This window comes from Solanum pennellii, chromosome 7 (assembly GCF_001406875.1).
Source record: "Solanum pennellii chromosome 7, SPENNV200".
In the NCBI taxonomy this organism is placed as follows: domain Eukaryota; kingdom Viridiplantae; phylum Streptophyta; class Magnoliopsida; order Solanales; family Solanaceae; genus Solanum; species Solanum pennellii.
This window is the reverse complement of record NC_028643.1, coordinates 72,504,087-72,525,168: the sequence shown is the minus strand read 5'-3', so window position 1 is coordinate 72,525,168 and position 21,082 is coordinate 72,504,087. Positions and strand designations below refer to the sequence as shown.

The window sequence follows — 21,082 nt, the reverse complement described above, 5'->3', positions numbered from 1 at the left end:
TTGCTTGACAACCCTTTGACAAAGGTTGGTATGCCATGATTTACGAGCATTAATTAACTCCAATTAAACTCAATATTTTTATAGATTTTAAAAATATTTATATAAAAACATTAATTGTCACTACAAATACATACTCGACGATAACTAAATTATTTTTTAGGAAGAGGCCGGCCTAAAGCCTAAGCCAGTCAAATTGTCACATGTCAAACAAATTATATTTCTTGTTTTCAACTACTACTCCCCCCCTAACTTTATAATATAAATTGAGTCTCTTCATTTAATTTTAAAGTTGAGAAAACAAATAAATGAAGAACAAACTTTTCCTCTGTTTTAAACCCATTGATGTGCATCACAAACAAGATCCAACTGTAAGTCCCTTTAATTTTGATTCGCTATTCAGAATTTAAATTTTACGTATTCGATGACCTTTGACTATGATACCTTCACTTTAATTTTGCAGTTGATCAAAACAAAAAATAAGAAGAGGAACAAAAAAGGAAAGTTATTAAGAAAAGCAAGCTATGAACTTTCTTGTTCAACTTTATCATCTTGTTCTTCTATAGAAGATGAATTATCAAGATCATCAAACTCATATGATCATCAAAAAGATGCTAAAAATGTTACAGAAGAATGTGACAAAGTCATGGACTTTTCATTTTGTTGTGTATGTTTGGTTATTTTCATTTTATTTGTTCTTATATATATTGGTAAGGTCTATGCAATTATTGTAACATCTTTAGGGATTTTGATTTTCACCTTAGTTTGGAAAATTCTATATAGTGTCCGCAACTTATTAAATATGGAAAATCAAAAAAGGGTTCGAAATATATTCGAATCAAAATTGTTATAATAATTTTAGATAAAATTTATTATTTTTGAATCTTTGATAGTGTATTTCGAAATATATAGTTGCTAAAATTTGTAGAATGTATTATTTAATAATGCGAGAATAATAAATCCTTCGCAAAAGTTTAAAATTGTTATAAACAATTTTAATATATTTCTGTTTTTTTTTAAAAAGAAAAATAAAAATAACATGAAGGAAGAAGCTTATAAAATAAATTATTGCCTCGTGAAACAATTGATTGTCATTATCTCTACAATTTTTTATTTTTTTTTTGGAGTTGGATGGGAATAATTAAATGAATACTCATCCTTTTCATGATCTAACTTTGTGCCACGAGCATTCACTCAAAGTATCCAAACTTTTCTCCATGGAATATTTTATAAAAAAATCATTTTAACTTTTGCTTAATACTGAAGTTAACGTTTGTGAAAGAAAAAAAAAGTACAGGATGATATTTTATTTTGTTTCTTTCACCTTTAATTTATTTTATCCCCAAACTATCTTTTTTGTGGCTTTCTGTAAAATCAAATTCATTAAAGGGGTATTTATTCAAGAAATAGATATTTTTTTCATAAGAATTAGTAAAAAAAAATATTATGTTATAAAATTAATTTTCCCACCAAATAAATTTATAGAATATGTAATGGGAAATTGATTTTCATTGAAATACTCAGAATTTTCTTAATTTTTTCGAGTGAAAATATAATTTTTTTTATTTTTTATTTTACCAACTCATCAATGAACAATCATTTAAAAATGATATTTTTAAGTGAAAAATTTAATTAAAAAGAGGGATTTTTTAATGTTGATATATATAATAATCTTTAATTGTTATCAAACTTATTAGGATTGTACTTTAAATGTTTGTTCGACATGTTTATTAACCTATTTAATATAGTAAATTTTTTAAATTAACTAATAATCAAAATAAATATTGTTTCTAAACAAATAATACTGAGACATAGACATGCAATAAAAGCAGCAAATTCAGTAAGTTACTTTTTTAATAATAAAATCACTCAATTTTAACTAAGTCAGTATCACATATAATTTGCGAAGAAAATAATTAGACATTTTTTTTCATAATTCGGTAAAATTAACTGTTATTTTTATATCAAAATATTATGTTTAGGACATAAAATGATACTTTGAAAGAGTTTGAGAAGTTTGTATCTTTTATTTACAAAAATACTCTAATGATATTGTATTATCGTGTATGTATATACATATATATATTTCTCGCAAATTAATGGATGTAAACAAATAGAGCGCTCCTACACTAAAATGGGTTGGTATACATGTATGCCTAATCTATGTAGTGTAGGTGTTTTATTCAGCAATACAGAGTGTCCCTGGATAACTTTTTGAAGGATTTTTTATACAATCGATTCTTTTTCTAAGCAACAATTATGTCCGAAGCAAGATGTTGTCTAATTAGACCATGAATACAAATGTCTGGAAAAGTTATATTGCTAATGCACGAGACAATTCACATCGATATAATGAAAGTGAAGGACCCACGACAATGACAAAACATCCTGAATAATCGACTGGTTTATCAATATATATATATATATATATATATATATATATATATCTTGTTTTAACTCCTTACATTTCGTTATTAATCAATTTAATTACTGCTCATTTATTTTAGTTCGCTCAACTTGATTAACAGTGTTAAATTAATTTTATTAATTATATATTAAAATTAAAATTTAGATTTTAGTGATAATTTATTTAATTATTTGAAAAAAATAGTATTTGAAGAAAATAATAAATATCTTGTTTTTATTTTTAGTATAAAAGGTCAAATAAAATGACACGAAAGGAGGTCAAACAAAAAGAGAAAAAATATTTCCTTTATCTCAATTTTTTTTACATGAATCTTAAAGTAAAAGTTCATATTCAGACACAATTTCAATTTTAAAATATCATTTTTTAATTTAATTTTAAATATCATCTTTCTAAAAATATTACTTAATTAATATCCAGATACCACACGTAAATCCTAGAGAAAGAGATCGATATAGGTGGAGATTTGAGAGGGAGAAAAAAAAGATTGGTGCTTCTGCTTTTGCTATAAAATTTTTAGTAGCAAAAGTCTTTACAATATATTAATTTATCTACTATCATACATGTGTGTATTGATTCTGGTGAAGCTTAAACCTAACTTCATTCTATATAAATATCATATAGAAAATGATATATGACGATAATTAATCAACGATTAAATGATAATGACTCAATTGTTATTAAATATATATTTTTAGCGACACTAAATTTATTGACAGTTAACTCAGTTTATAAGACTTTAACACTTTTTTAATATATATATATATATATATATTATATATATATATATATATATGTGTGTGTGTGTGAGAATTAATAAATGTAGTATAACCTTATAATTTTAGGAGCAAAATATAAGTAAGTGTGATAAGATAGAATATGTTGATTTGTATAAAAGAAGAAAAAGATTCTACATGTTTTAATACACAACGTGGACCTGACTTTATAGCTATTTTCTTAAACAATATCGGTTTTCCATAATTAATTTAGGTTATAATTATAAAACATAATTAACTACTAAATATTAATTTAGTTACGTAAATTTTTATTTTTTATTTTTATGGTGGTAATGCGTTTAAAAAGGCATTTATCATTGATCTCAATCATGTGGCCTTTGCTTAGCCCTAATTGTTCTGAAAAAGATGTATTTTTTTCAACTTTATTGGAAGAAAATCTTCTCCTCTTTTTTGGTACCGTCTTAGATTAGGTGCTTGCGAAAAAAAAGAGAAAAAGTTAAACTTTAATCCCACAATGACACATATATAATCAGAGGCGGAGTAAATAGGAGTTCGTATTAAAAAAAACTTTAAAATCCCTAGTAATAGTCTTATTTAATAAAACGAGTCTCGAGCTCAAATTGATTGAATAAGCTTAATAATAATGTTGTAGATTTAAATTCGTAATTTTTTTTTCAGAATCTCTAAATTTTTAGTCTTGATTTCGCCTCTATATATAATAGGTCAATTTCATTATTAAAAAATTATAATTTAATGATCAATAGAACCGATTAAGATCGAGAAAGATATACTATATATTTTTTTTTGTGTAAGAGCAAAAGAAAAAACTTATAATAATGATACATCAAGAGTAAAATTTGTGAGCATAATTTCACAAGGCAAAAGTTGTTGTGTAGTATTCAAGTTGCAAAGTTTATGTTAAGTGAAATTTTGTCTTATATGATAAAAAGTTTTAAAAAAAGATATTTATGATTTTTGAAATTGAATTATATATTGTATAGCATGTGTCTTGTCAATTTTGGCTTGTGAACTGTATTGCAAGTTTTTTTAATCTTGCAAGGCATAATTTAGCAGTTATAAGATTTTTTGCGGTAATAATATTTTAAACCCAAACTTATATCTCATAAGGCAATCACCTGTGTCTTATAAACTTTTGCTTGCAAACTTTGATTTGTCTTCTTTGATATCAAAGATTCTTTTTTACTATTTATTATTATTTAAAATGCTGCTCTAAAAGATAAAAAGTTAAGATCACCTCAAAACAAAACTATTTGTGCAATGACTCGTAAATTGAAGGTAAATTGTATGAAATAGTAAATTATTAATTTTAAATTAAATGTTTTAGCTATAATTTATTTTAATTGTTTTCATAGCAAATATCTAATTTTTTGACATTTAATTCGGTATACAATTAGCCATTACAAAATGTATAAAATGCGTTTGTATTTGTATAAAGCTAGAGAAAAGTGTATACAAATACATATATTTTCGTTATATACACTTATAATTATGCAAATACATATCTTATCATAAATTACAATGTATAAATAAATTTATGCAAAACTGAACAATTTATATAAAACTGGATGTTCTTAGCAAATTATACAAATCAAAAACTCCATAGCAAACAAAAATTTGTAACAGAGCATAATTATGAAACTATAACTATAACATATAAATATGAAAGTTATGCGGCTAAGCAAACTTATATTATTTAATTACTCATCATAGCTATAGTTTCTTATAATTATCACTCGCGACTAATATTATACATTAATTACGTAGGCTGACTTCGAGTTTGTATAATTAGTCATGTTTGTATATGTATAATTCGTCAGTATATACAAATACATATGTATAATATATAATTTTTAAACCTATATACATATACAATTCACCTCTCTCCCTCTCTTGCTCGCCTCTCTCCTCCCTCTCCCGGTCTCGCTTGTCATTTATACAAATGTATATGTATAATATACAATTATATACATATACAATTCACCTCTCTCCCTCTCTCCCTTGCCTTTCTCCTCCCTCTCCCGATCTCGCTTGTCATTTATACAAATGTGTATGTATAATATACAATTATATACATATACAATTCACCTCTCTCCCACTCTCTGCCCTCTCTCGCTTGGCTATCTCCTCTCTCTCCCAGTCTCGCTTGCCTCTCTCCTCACTCTCCCAATCTCTCTTGCCATATATACAAATACATATGTATAATATACAATTATCTAACTAGTATACATATACAATTCACCTTTCTCCACTCTTTTCTCTCTCACCTCTCTCTCCCAGTCTCGCTCTCCTCTCTCCTCCTATAACTTGTAGCTACAAATTGTAATTATCAAATTATAGCTATGAAGAGTAATTAATTGTTTTTAAGTGACTATATATGAAAGTTTCCCTTTTATGTTTGCTATATGTGAAAGTTGTTCATTGAATTGTAGAATATAAATGGGCTCAAAAGTTATATATTAAGAAGGAAAAATTACATAAATTAATACATTTAAAAAAATAATTACTGATTTTAGCGATACTTTTTATTTATTACCATTTATAGCAATGCTTTGTTAAATCTGTAATATGTATTAAAAGTGAATTATGTATGCAATATATATGAATTATAATTGTTTTTTGAAATATATCATGTTTGTTTGGTAAAAAATTATCACATTGTATTATAAGTGTATTAAAATGTGTGATAAATGTATTATTCATCATTAAAATTTGTATTATATGTAAATAATAAATTGTTCTTTGTAATATGTATTAAACTTGTATTATAAATGAATTAAAAATGATCAAGTAAAAAAAAATATTATTACTATAAATGATAAATATTTTTTTATTATAATATATTTATGTAAGTTTCCCTATTAAGAACAAGTTGGGTTTGTTGTTGGAGCCTTCGAGATCTTTAACTTCGACCCAGATGGTCCATTTAGACTCAAGTTTTTATTAAAAGGGCCTCTAAGTTATTTTGGGTCATGAATTTGTGAAAGTATGAAAGAAAAGGGCTATCACCTAGATCTACAATGAAACTAAATAGGGCAACCAAATATTAGAGGTCCATTCAATTTTTCGATTTGATTTTGTAATTTTCAATTTTTCGATTTCGGGCATAGGTTGAGAGGATACTTGTACATTATTTCAGAGACACACTTATACTATACTAAGGTACTATTATCCTGAACTTATTTTATTAATAATTTTCTATCCCTTTTCGGTCTACGTGACACTATCTTGTGGCCCAATGTTGGTTAACTTTTTTTTTTCAAGGTAGTGCCACGTAGGCCGAAAAGGGATAGAAAAATTACTTATAAATAAGTTCAGGGTAATAGGACCTTAGTATAGTATAAGTGTGTCTCTGGAATTTCGGGCATAGGTTGAGGGGGTCCTTGTGTATTTTCCCTTTTTTTTAAGAAGCTTCCAACAATTCTCATATGCTTCTAATTTGATTTTTTTTTTTTTGTATGCTAGGGGATGTTCAACCGGAGATTCTCTTAATTTTCATGTAAAAAAATTGAAAAACATTTTTCTCTGACTTATGCAGGGAGGGGGGGGGGTTGGCTGATAACCAGCATCTTAATTTCAATCCAAACTTTCTGGTCACAAATTTTTATGTTACCAAAAAAGACTATTCAACTAGTATTGTAGAGCAAATGGACAAAATGACAAAGCAAGTCTACACATTGGCATTGGTCCAACAAAGGAACCAGAGAATATTTCAAGGAAATGGAAGGAGCTGAAGTTCTGGTAAAAATAACAGTCCAAATCCAACACGCAAAACGAGTTCTTATGCACAGACAAAATAAGCTTTGACAAAGGGAGAGGGGGACCTTTCTCATACCCGCCCTTACAGGAGCCTAAAGGAGCAAAGTCTATGCACTGCAGCAAAAGGATGTTCGTCTATAGATGGCTAGCACCTAGCTTGTAGATGTAAATATTGGACCAAGGTTTAGATGGACCTAATCTTGTCGAATAGGTCCGGAATCAAGGTTCAAACAAAAAAGCCCACTGGCCATACTGAATTGGTTAGTGATGGAAGCAAACTAAATTCAAAATTGTTCATGGTAGAGGCAATTGCATCACAAAGTTAGCTGGACGGCTCAGAAAGATGAACTATTATCCCGACGACTCTCAAGCAAAGCCATTCCATCATTTGATTTTCTCCATTTCTTTTCTCTTCAAAAGAGGCCAGAGTTATACGGACATCGCAATTGTCATTTCCAATGTTAATAGTTGATATTTGTTGACAATGATCACCACAAAATTACCAAAAGTATGAAATAATATAGACTTGGTGAACCCGGCAAACTCAACAGATAATGCAAGGGCTGAACATTATGTCATTTTACAGAGCTAAGCATAGATAATTCGAATTAGTTACTAATGATATACATTGCAAGTAGTAGTTGAAAGTCATATTCAAGACCTGGAATTCGTAGACTCTGCGATGCTTTTAGATTGAGATGTTGTACTTGAAGTCTTGCTCTGAGCTTGTGAGCTAGTCTGGCTGGAGGATGACTCGGTGAAGAAAACGATGTGCTCCTCATTGTCTGCGTAAACTTGAAGAGAGCGTGGGAGAGGAGGCAAATTCACATCCAAAACTCCTTCAAGAATCTGAACAACCTGACCCATTGAGGGTCTTTGAAATTCATCATCTTGGATGCACCAATATGCAACTTTACATATTTTTGACACCTCCTCAGCATCAGCAGCTCTGTCCAGCCTATAGTCCAATAGGCTAAGGATATCGCCTTCATCAACGACTACACGTGCAGCCCAACTAGGAAAGAATTTCACTTTCCCATCTTGAGAGTATTCCGAGTTTCGCTTCCCTGATACAATTTCCAAAAGCATCATGCCATAGCTATAAACATCGGCTTTGGCTGTAATGGCCACCCCTGATATCCATTCTGGTGCAAGATAACCTCTTGTTCCTCTCATAGTAGTAAGCACTCTGCTAAAATCGCGCCCAACTAGCTTTGCCAGGCCAAAATCTGCTACTTTGGGGCATAATTGTGCATCAAGAAGGATGTTTTCAGGCTTTATGTCACAATGTATGATGCAGTCCCTACACTTCTCATGGAGATAAGTCAAGCCTCTTGCTGTCCCTAGTGCCACCTGGTACCTCGTTTTCCAATCCATAACATCTGACTGCTTTTCGGTAAAAATATGTGAATCCAAGGATCCATTTTCCATGTAATCATAAACCAGCAGTTTCTTGTTACCTTCAGAGCAAAATCCACGAAGGCGTACAAGATTAACATGTTGGATTGTCCCGATTGTGCTGACTTCTGATCGAAATTGCTTCTCTCCCTGGCTGATGCTGTCGAGCCTTTTAACAGCAATAACAGATGAATCAGATAGTTTCCCTTTAAAAACAGAACCAAAGCCTCCACCTCCTAACTTCTCTGAGAAATTTTTAGTCGCATGTTGCAAGTCTTTGTAATCAAATGCAACCAATGAACCCTCCACTATTTTCCCACTTCCAATATGCCTACGCCTTCTCCGGAATACAACAAAAAGAATCATCAGAAGGATCAGTACGGCAGCAGCAGACCCCACAGAAACACCAATGGGAATTCCCTTTTTACTCTTTGATTTTGGGATGTCAGATGCAGCTACCCTGACGTAGATCGACTCGCCCCTGCCATCATTTTGTGGGAGTTGCTGCATATTCAAGAGTTCACCATTCCAAATTGAGCATGAACTTCCATAAGCATAAGCAGTGCAACTGCAATTATTCAAACAGGTAGATCTGCATTCTTCATCACTTCCAGCAGAAATATTTTGAGCATTTTCAGGTACTTTCATCTGGGGATGCATCCAAAAGTCATCTCTCTCCTCAGTACCATTGCCACATTGCGACTTCGTTTGCCTCTCACATCCTCCAGAAAAATCATTTTGATTCCTATCAGTCTCTGAACTATGCTTGAAACCATCCAAACAATTACAGAAGGGTAAGCTTTCCTGACAGGTAGCAAATGGCCCGCAAAATGCATAAACTTCACATTGTTGTCTTGGTTGAGACCAGAACAGATTCCATTGATTTGTATTATCCAACCATGTGAGTTGCTTAATCTGTCCAGAGCCATCCATAATGAATCTTGATATGATAGAATCATCATAAAGGGAATATGTAAAATAGCTTTCATTTTGATTGTCCTCATAGCTAAAATTGTAAATATAGTTAGTCCTCATCTCAGGCACATCTCTGAAAATTCGATTATTCCATGGTCCAGTATTCCAATATTCCACACTTCTATTGAACTTGATAATATACTGCTTCTCATTTGGGTCGAGTTCAAGTGAATACAGCCCAGGTGCAGGGTCATCTGCACTCTTCCATGAAGTAAGAAGCTGCTTTGTTCTGGTAACTTTATTGTAAGAAAGTTTAGAACCAGGCAACCAAGTATTGGTGGGGTTATTAAAACTTTGCCAAAGTGGTGGTGTTGAATTAGACCCATCTGTCAAGATCAAATTTCCATCATCTTGGAGGACTGCTACAACAGAACTCGAGTTGCTGGAACTGATATTTGTGGACCAAATTGGAGTTTGAGATTCATCCACCAGTACCAAATTACCATCTAAGATCTTTAACTCTGCAGAATTCTTATCAAGAACTGGTTTTTCCCTGTTTGCAACCCAAACAGCAGTTTTTTCAGACACTTTATCATACCACATGCCTATGTAGTAGTTGGGAGAACTACCTGGTTTGAAGAAACCAAGCTTAAATTTCCCATTTGAAGAGATAATTGTTTGGTCCCCAGAAAGGGATTGATTTGCGGAAATGGTGTCAGCAGCTTCAATGGAGAGATAGGTTTTGAGAGAGAGACATAGGTACAACAAAGAGAAGAGGAGAAAAGAATTGTTTTTGATCTCCATGGCTGCTCAAAGATTGTGCAGAGGACAGAGAGATTTATATCACTTTTTGGGAGAAGCCATTCATGGGATTATCTTGAAGAATGGGTCAGTTTGAAAATGGACAAATAAACTTTCATATGACTGCTGGTGTCAAGTCAACAGGACAATCTTAAATTGACTTTTTCACCCTTAATCCCTCTGTCCAAAATAAAAAATTAGTACTCTATTAAATAAAGAAGTGATTAGAGAAACAATAATTGAATTAAAAACTAGAAAATAGTTGTTTTAAACAAGAACATAGACTTACTTCCGATCAAAAAATGAGGAAAATGAACCTTTAACTAGCAATAGTACCATGTTTACATTACCAGATTTACGTTGTCAAATTCAATCTTCTATGTGGGAACAGTAGATTAATGAGAATTTCATAATTTGGTAGGCATAAGTTCGATTGCTAGGGACAGAAATTAAAAATCAATTCATTTAAGGAGCAAGTTTTCGGATTAAATGTCATAATTTACCAAACATATAATCTATGCCAGACATCAAATATTCTGTTGTCGACGGTGACGAACTGATAGCATTATAGACAAATATTTAAATTTGTCCTACATCATAAAACTTCATTTATGACATAGCTGAACAGAACAAATCTTTCATATAAAGAATGGGTCAACCATTAAAATATGAATATGTTATTGATGCACAATAGCATGAGGTATGGCTGTTTTTTCAACCATCAGCAAGTCCTTGAAATTCACTCCAGAACAAATATATTCAATAATTCAAAGTATGAAAATCCAGGGACATGATAGTAATTCTATGAGCCAAAGGAAAACACAGCTGGAAGAGATTCTCCCCACTTGCTATGTATGAGGAAGAAAAGTCAAGGCTAAAGATTTTTTACTCACCCATTATAGCGCCTAATATACCAATGGAGATTATTAAAAGTTCAAAAATGACATTCACCTAGATGTGTTTGTAAAAATATTTTCATATTTGATAGGCGTTTTGAAAAATATTTTCTAAAAAGTCAGGAAGAAATAATTTCGCAAGTTATATTTTAAGACACTCAAAAATATGGTTTAATGGTCAACAAAGTGGGCTAAAGCACTATGAGATCTCAAGTTAAATTCCCAACAAATTATTAGATGATTTCTTCTCATTTGATCTAAGATATGGTGGACAGGATTACTTGATATCTATGACATTTCAAGTTTATTGTCTTCTCCTCATCCATCCAGCGTCCCCAACCCCTTGACCAACTTATCCTCACCACCCTTGAAACGTACTCCCTTCGTGTAGTCTTTTGCTAAATTACATATATATATTCGTAAGATAATTTTTTTGTTGTATTTATGTATTGAATACCTTTAAAAAAAACATATGTTTTTCGACAAAACATTACCAAACACACACCCTAGTTTAGCTAAATCCGATAATTCCATTAGCATTAATCATAATTTGATAAGTCACTATCAAATTGAAGAAGTCTCAGCTACCCACATTAACTTTTAGTGGAGAAAAATAAATGCTTAGCCAACCGCCACTAAAGTGGATCCAGATGTCCAGTAGGTTTCTCTTACCAAATAAGTATACAGTATACACCAATTTTTTTCTTCTAAGATAACGAGCAATAAATGAATATAAAATATAAAATTAATTATATATTGACATGATTGATTTATATTAATATAAAATAAATTGTGCAAGAAAGCTACTGATTGGCAATACTACTACAATTCATTGGCCAACCATTCACGTCCTTTTTCACATTTCGTGTGAATTGGGCACAGATAAAAATGGACTAATACGAAATACTCTTAGTTTAGACTCAACCATTTAGGTGATAATCATTTTACCATTTACTTTTCATGACTTTGTACATAGAATAAAACTATAGCCAACTTAAAAAGTACATCCGATTAAAAATAAGTGTCATTTTTAAAATTCAAACACAAAAATTGCGTGATTTTTTCAACTATACTCTTACGTTTCATCTTTTTAATAGTGTTTAATTATCAATAAACATTATTAAGTAAGTATAGTTTAATAAACTACACACTGTATCTACTGATTTCCTAAGATGAACGAAAGGATTACATAATTTCAATTTTTCCCACACAATCCTAAAATATATATTTTTCCGATGAAAGATGGACAACTTATCACCCTTCCATCTATATAGCTATACCACTGCAGCAAGTCCGCAAAGAAGATGAGGAGTACTATTTGATCAAGTACTATGTTTATATTTATACTGCATTTACTAATTGATCAAGTAATCTACAATTTGTGTTCCATAGGAAATATACACTAAGCAAATAAGGTAACACAGAAATGTGCAAATGGATCAGATGGTATTTTAAGTAAGATTTATAAATTTAAATCATTTTAATCTTAAAACTAATGAAGCGATTTCCTACAAGGAACAGTTGTTTAAGAGAGATAAAGAAGGTGTTAAAGCTAGGATGCTAATCCACTTCTGGGGTTTCAGGAGGTTGGTGCGTACAGATTCTTATCCCTATCTTGTGAAAGTAGAAAAATATTTCCGATATATCCTAGGACTCAAAAAAGAAACTCAGCAAGAAATAAAATATTCTATTTAATACTGCTGAATGGTAGTCTTATTAATCAGAAAGCAACAGATGTTGACTACCAGAACCTTTTTTTTTTCCACAACTACGCTGTAATTCCACGCCAGTCATGTCAATTCAGCAAGAATGAAAACAAACGCACCTTTGAAGTTGGAACCTTAAAATACTCTGATTATGAAGGACTTGAAGCCGCAATCCCCCTGCATTAACTGCAAGTTGGAATATTATAACTTTGAATCCATTCACACGCCAAAGACTCAGTCAGATATCAAATAGCTTGATCATTTTCTTTTTGCCCTTTTCCTTCTTTCTCATCCAAATTTGATATTTGCAGGTTGCAAAGTACAAAAAGAACGTTTATGTGTCTAAGGCTATGTAACTTCTTTTATCATGAAGAAACATTTGTCACCAACCATGTCTTAAAGTCATGTTATTATATTGTCAAACAAAGTGTAGCTCACAGAGCTAGATCTTGAACTAGATAGTTAAGTACATAAATATGTATGCATCTTCCTCAGGCTAAAATGTGTACACTTCAATCCAACTTAATTGTAAGTATTTAACTCAACTAAAGAAAGAACTGCAACTGAACTCCCTTCAAACTGACACGATTAAATGCCTGCTAAAAAAAGTTCACAAAGACGAAACAGGTATAAAATGTTTTGTTATGTGAGAATTCCTATACCAGACTTTGCAGTGGAGCATCCTGTCTGGAACCATACTTGGTGGCCACTGGATACAACATTAACTGGGATGATTGGCTAGCATTTCCTGGGGGTTGGAACTTCACTGCAAGAGAGTCAGAAACATCCAGCATCAAACAATTCACACAAACACAAAAGAAAAGAGAGAGAAAGATGCTGCTTTTATCATCCAGCGAATATATATAAGTTTCTCTAGCAATCTAGTTTACATGTCATATATGAGACTATGGACCCATGGTGGATCGTATTGATCTCTCTAGAAAAGAGGACCACTGTAGTGTCACCAGTCAAGAACCAACAAACTATTTCCTTAACAGAGAACCATCGGCAAACATTTAATCTCTTTATTCCTTCACTGCAGAAGAAGGAACTGCTGAATATTTGCATTAACTATTAAAAAGAAACAGAAACTCACATTCAGGTGTGTCAATTATCTTTCAGCAATCTATCAAACGAATTATCTGAAGAAGTAAATCACAGAATATTTGAAGTAGCAACACCTTTGGTGGATGCAAACACTCTTCCACGGAAATTCTGGACAACAATAGCATATCATGCAATCTGATCTTGTATACCAAACTAAATCTTTGTAACAAATATAACAGGTCAAAGAGTATATTTTGCTATTAGATCTTCTAAGGAGGTTGCATTTGTACAAATGGAGTATACTTCCTGTTAGAGTGTATTAAAATATTGAGATATTAATTTGTCCACAATCCTGACAAAAGTTTAACAAAGTAATATGAACTATGTGGAACCAAGTAGGAAACCAAACTCTTGACCTCTTCAAATTTGATAGATGATCTCGAGACGTACAAGTTAAAATCTAAACTAGATTTCCTTTGCTGCTTCTACTGACAGCAAGTTCAACATCATTACACACAGGAATGACTTCAGAACCTGTGTATTTAAAAATAGCAAGGGAAGGACATCTACTACTTTAATCAGGATTTGTATCCACAATCTTTACTCCTTGCCTCTCTCTTCTCAACAACCTCACCCTACTAACATGAATAGCTGCTCTAGAAATTTGTCTCTTTCTCTTTTTCCGCCCTAATTGCATCGTGCCGGTGCATCCAAAGGAAGACTTCATGTCAATGACTCCAACTTTTTCAGATCTCTTAATTCTGAGCCTCTGGCATAAGAGCTCTGATGCTTGTTGGATTCGACAAATGCTTCCAAAGTGGTAAAGGGGGTCAACATTACAAGCAGATGAAGATACGATGCCTTTGATATTAATTGGTTTGACAAACTCAACAAATTTTTGTAACTCTGAAAAGCATGAGTGATCAGAATATGGAACTGTATATATGTAATGATCATGTCTCCCTGAACTTAATGAACCTCCATTTGTCTTGCTTGAGGTACTAGAGGTTGTAACACCAGTGTGCCACCTGTTATGAAGGAGCAATGGAGGAGATCCCAAGGGAAGTTTTTCCATTCCTCTGAAAGCTTTTGGCGCCCAAGGGAGACCAGATGGCATGATCCCTATGGTCGGACGCATTGTATTTAGTCCCTCCAGAGTCTCAATGTTAAAACTATAACGAGGAACAGCACGAATCCTTGTCACTGAAGTTTTTGTCGTAAAGATGTCATGGAACCCAAGAAGATGCATAGTTTGTAATCGTTCTGGCCACACCCAAATCTGCAGGACAGTTGAAGAGCAGTTGAAGCACAAATACTTGACAATGGGTCAGCAGTGTCCGAGAGCACACAATAAAAAGAATATCATTTTTAGCTTCAAACACAAGTATACTACTAATTTTCAGAAGGAAACAATCTGAAGATTTACTTACTAGGTGTAATGATGATATCTACTGGTATCCTACGTTAGTATTACTAACTCCAAACAACAGAACATAGAAACTTATTGCCAGGATAACCGCATTTCTACTGACCATTAAGATAAACTTGTAAGTTCTGGTAAACTTTGGATCTCATAATATTGACTCGCAAAAGAAATTGTAGTATTGATTATGTAGTAAAGGTTATATCGTAAAGGTAGGAAAGTACCTTTGTTTTCAGGACACGTGATATGTACAGCAGAAGATTTTCTTTCCCTAGTGTGTCAACAGCAATGACAACATCATGATTAGGATGAGAGGATATGATGCTTAAAACCTGGAATCATTTATCAGAAATTAAGCCAATTTGTCAATATTATATACTGTAACTTCATCAAACATGTTCATACGGAAAAGAAGCAAAATCATTAAACCGCTTCTACAAGTTAAAACTTCACAGCTTGAGACTGAAAAGGGAACTAAAATTTATTAACATGGCATAAGACACAGGATGTTTGATGATTTTTACAAAATAACAGCAATAAAAGCATATATTGCACACTAAATTAAGTGAACTACTGGATAAATCCATAGAAAAAAAGCTAAACATCTAAGCAAAAGACTTTTTAAAATTGTTCTGATCAGAATAATCTTTTGATGTAAGAAAATTATGCTAAAGAAAAGTTCAACAGAGCTTTAGGTATACAAGGAAATGATACACGTAAAGAAACCACATTCATTGAATTAAACACTCAATCAACTGGTCACAGTACACCAACAATGTCTTTACACAAAAAAATTGCTGCCAAAAAAGACGGAAATATGAAAAGAGCATTCACCTGTCTAGCAGCAACTTCACGTGAAGGAAAACAATATGTTGGGTTACAATAAGTATTATCCAAGTAAAGCATGTCGAGCTGTACATCCTTCATAGCTTTAAGCAGCATGGTCCTTCCAGTTTGTGCTCTCCCACTTGTGCTCTCCCAACGGAAATCCCCAGTATAGAGTGTGCAGCCAAATTCACCACGAAACAGATACATTACTGCTCCTGTATCAGTGCTTATACTTTAGCAGAAGAAATGGTACAACCTCTAGCAATTTAAGCATGATAATAAGTCGTTACAACTACAAGCATTATAATATGTAAGGTTCTGTTGTGACAGGAATGAGATTCCAAGCAAGTATAAAGGCCAAACATCTTAAGAGCTAAACACTACAAATACAGTTTTAAAATACTACAGAGAGATACAAAAATCATGTCACGTCTTCTTTAACTTTACAACAGCATATAAACCACCCCCAACACACAACAGCACCACAAAACCCCTCTTTTGCCCCATAACCATAAGGAGAAAAATGAACAACAAAAAGGTTCTGAATATTAACACTCCAAGAAATATATACTCACCATTAGAAAAGGAATCACCAGCACTTCGTTATACCCATACTTTCAACCGAGAACGGGTCAATTTACAACAGTACTAAAGACTAATTGTTAGGTCAGCTAAAAGAATCCCCTTTTATAATTAATTTTGTCAGCGAATATCTATTCAAGTCAAAATTGCAACTACCCATTAATCTTATTTCCACAGCAAACTGCAGATATTGAATTACATGAAAACTTGCATCACATGAGAAATTAATCAAACAGTTGGAGTGCAAAAAAAAAATAAAATTGCGCCTAGTACTGCTATATACCAGGGCAATGATGAGCATCAATAGCCATGAAAGAGACAGTAGTAGAGGAACCCGAGGAAGGAGATAGCAAAGACACAGAGTGCCATTGACCAATTTCAACAATGTGAAGAAGAGAAAGGTTGAATCCTGGGAATTTAATGGGTAAGAGCTTAGCAGTAATGCGGGAGCAGTAAAGGGGTCCCCGGGACCATTTTGAAGTGAGTCCACTCAAATGATCGGCATGAAGGTGAGTTAGAAAGTATACTTGGCTTCCAGCAGTCCAACGATCCACTGATACCATTCCACTCTCCATAGATCCCTCCCTGCTTCAATGAACATCAACTATTCCGCATAACTGCAAGTTACAGGCAAAGAATTTCTCGATTCTGAGCTTGTACGCTTACACAGGGATAATCCAGATGGGAGATTGGGGGAAAAATTGAAGAGAATTTTGGTTGGCGGGGAATTGTGATTTGAAATTTCAATGGTTGGCTTTATATCTTATGTAGTGCAACGGCCCAACTAGTCAATCTTAGTACTCCCCTCCGCGTCTCACTAATGAATAATTTTATATTAAATTTTAAGTGAGATACACCATTATGTATGTAGTTTTTCTTACGATAATTTTCACATATAGCAAATATAAAATTCAAATTTGTATATTATAGTAAAGTTTGTATAATTACGCTCCATAGCAAATATATAAATGTATAATTCTATACATATACAACTGAAAGACATGCCCATTTTGCTATACATATATACAAAGACGCAATTGTATAATTTGTTGGTTTCTCTCCAGGTTTGTATACAATTGAATCGAATTGTATAAAATGAGAAAGAGAGAAATTTTATACAATTTGAATATGTATAAAATGAGAAAGAGAGAAAGACAAAAAAGACTTGGGCAGGGAATATACAATTGAATCGAATTGTATGAAACGAGAAAGAGAGAAATTGTAATCGAATTGTATAAAACGAGAAAGAGAGAATGACAAAAGAGATCTGGGCAGGAAAATATTTGTATTGTATAATTATAAGTGTATAGGACGGAGATATATGTAATTACATGTGTATATACAATTTTCTCTCGCTTTATACAAATAGAAACATAATTTATACAATTATATTGTATAAAGCGAGAGAGGCAAGCGACACTAGCAAACAGTTTGCTAAAGAACACAAATAAATCAAACTGTTTACTAAGAAACACAAACAAATCAAACGATAGATACTGTATTTATTTTACATTATTAGTTTGATATTCTATACAACTAATCCCTTTTTCTTTTAGTACATTGGAAAGAAGAGCGGTGAGTGAAATAGGAGGGAGGCGAGTGAGATAGTATATGTAAAATATTAGACATTTTTGAAATACAAATACATAGGAAGAAAAATGAGTGAGCGAGGGAGAGAGGCGAGTGAGAGAATCAAATATATGTGAATCCACTGGAATATAATGTGTCTAGAATAAATTACACTTAATTTTGATCTAATATATCCGAGATACATGTATCTAGAGTCTAGATATGATAAATACATGTGTCCGAGATACATATATCAAGAGTCTAGACACGACAGATACGTATATCCAAAATCCAATTCAATAAAAGATAATATTGGAAACTTGCCGGAAAAAAAAAGTAATTTGCTCCTAAACTTACAAAATTTGTGTTATGTAATTTGCCCTAATTTATATGATGTAATCTGATTGAACCTGAAATTTTAAGAAAGAGAGATTTTTTATAAAAACTTGTGGTCTAAATCATATGGCTATAAATCTATCTTATTAAGTACTATAAAATTCGTATTTTAAAAATTAAATTATTATTAAATATATCAATTTTTTTAAAATCTATCTTATTAAGTACTATAAAATTCATATTTATTTTTAAATTAAATTATTATTAAATATAAACAAACAAAAAAAAGTGTGTTTAATTGAAGTAAAGAAGTAATCAAAACCAGCGAATCACGAAATTATGGAGATATTGAAGATCATGACTTTCGGACTAAAATAGTGGTCTGTTCGGGTGATACAGAAATTGTAATACTAGTATACAACTATATTAGTCTTTTAACATATTTTAAATATAATTATTTAATTATATAAATATTTCAATTACAAAAAAAAAAATGAATCAACTCTATAGTTTGAAGATAATTACACATTTAACTAATTAACAATTCTTACCAAATTTTAAATCAAATACAACACTCCTTTAGATTTTGAATCAAATATATGTATCAAAAATATTAGATATAAGTATTTTTAATACCAATGCAAATATGTAGGAGAGATGTGTGAGAGAGAGTCAACGCATTCAAAATACAAGTAAATCACGATTAAATAAAATGTAACTGAAATAAGTTACACTTAATTTAATCCATATATATACGAGATACATGTATTTCAATGTGTGAGATATTTACATTTGATGAAGTAAATGTGACACTAAAGATAATCTCAAAAACTAAAATGAAGATACATAATTAAGCGCAAAACTAGTAGAGCTTGCGTTATTTACTCTACATAACCACTCAAAGCTAACTCATAAAAAAATTATCCAAATTACTCTTTTGTATTTTAAATTTTTTCAATAAAAAATTCTCGCGGTGGATGGTCCAACCCTCCTTCCACCCCACCCCCCACACACCCCACACCCACCCCCACACACATCTAGTCTCTCAACCTCGTAAATATACAGGTCGTATAATGTGAAGTCCTTTTCTAGTTACTCTTACTTCAACCAAAGCTGACAAGTGTATGTTCATATACACTTTACATCATATAATATTCCAAAAATTATGCATTACGTCCAAAGATATTCTCAAAAATATTGACTTTTATAACTAAATTTTAAGACTTTGCTTTTTAGTATACTGTAGTAAAAATGTTATTGTTACAAAATTGACACTAACTTATTGTGTATTCTCCAGACATATCTAATCGTATATTTATTGGTTTTGAATAACTATCTACAATTTCAATAATAAATTTTAACTGATGATGTTGTGTGCCCTCTTCATTGATAAGCTTGACAATTAGTAAGCAATATGTTTCCACACTTCTAATGCAAATACATTTAGTTTTGTGATATTTAATTACTTTTTTACTTAATGATAAGTACTTCTAAATTAAGGTTTGAAATAGACTTCATCGTACACATATATTTTAGCAATCACTTTTAAATGATCATCTCTAAAGAACCCTTTAAAAAGTAATATTTTCATATCACATTGTAACACTACTATTAATATTAAATTTTATCTCTTCGGAGGAGACCATGTAATTCATTAGTTTATGTTGTATAGAAATATAATTTGCCTAGAAAATATTTCAACAATCTCTCAAAATTGTAAGACTCGTGATATTACATCAAATAGAAACACAAAGTAGGATAAATAAATAATAAATCACCGCAACTTCAATCTTGAATATTGATTCATTATTTACCTTATGTTTAAATGATCGCGAGGATCGATTACTAATTCAAGATATAAACTGTTATTTTTTTTTTAATTGATAGATCGTCGAAGAGCATAATATATTTTTGAAAAATTTAAAGCAAGAGAAAAAGAAATGAAAAGGTCGATTACAAATAAAAAAAATACTATCTTTATCAATAAAAATAAAAGTTTTGATAATCAATCATTAAATTGATAGATCAGAAATAAATTTTAATGAGTATTAATAATTCAAAAGTGAATGGACACGTGGACGATCTAAATTGGAGCCCAAAGCTTAAACGTCTTTGCCGCTACGGTACTGGCATTTATTTATTATAGAAAAAGAAGACGTTCTGCATATGATTGAAAAAAATATCAAAATGTTTTCTAAATTGTGCATGCAAAAACACGAACTTTTCGCAAAAATGTTTTTGTATGGTCGCATATAAATTTAATTAAAAGAAAATGTTTTTTTAATGATTATTTACGTATACATATATCATACATATAAATATAAAAAAATAAAAAAACTGAAATACATTTTTATCTTTTTAGTTTGACATATATGAATTTTCTTACTTTCCTTTTTTAAATATATAGTTTCACGCTTATAAGGATTCTTCCTCCGTTTATGTTTATTTATCGTATTAGATTTAATATATTCTTTAAGAAATAATGAATTAGATGATATTTTTATCGTCTTACTCTTGATTATTATTCTCTCGATTTTGTTCATGATACTATTTTTGCGATATCCAACAATGTTTGTCCAATTTATTAAATCAAGGAATAATTTTACACTTATTTTGTGATTAAACGCTTATCATTAATTATAGTC

At 31.3% G+C, this 21,082-nt stretch overlaps 2 protein-coding genes across 2 annotated transcripts; both read right to left on the bottom strand.

The window, feature by feature from the left end:
- Positions 1–7,435: 7,435 nt before the first annotated feature.
- LOC107026374 (G-type lectin S-receptor-like serine/threonine-protein kinase At2g19130) lies at positions 7,436–10,227 on the bottom strand. Its single transcript, XM_015227323.2, has one exon. The coding sequence runs from the start codon at positions 10,051–10,053 to the stop codon at positions 7,591–7,593; it is 2,463 nt and encodes an 820-aa protein (XP_015082809.1). The 5' UTR covers positions 10,054–10,227; the 3' UTR covers positions 7,436–7,590.
- A 2,861-nt stretch (positions 10,228–13,088) lies between these two features.
- On the bottom strand, positions 13,089–17,328 carry LOC107024681 (5' exonuclease Apollo). Its single transcript, XM_015225668.2, has 4 exons — positions 16,816–17,328; positions 15,957–16,165; positions 15,347–15,454; positions 13,089–14,978 (listed from the first exon to the last, which is right to left on the bottom strand). Exons 1-4 carry the CDS (start codon positions 17,105–17,107, stop codon positions 14,274–14,276), a joined length of 1,314 nt encoding a protein of 437 aa, XP_015081154.1. The 5' UTR covers positions 17,108–17,328; the 3' UTR covers positions 13,089–14,273.
- Positions 17,329–21,082: the final 3,754 nt, after the last annotated feature.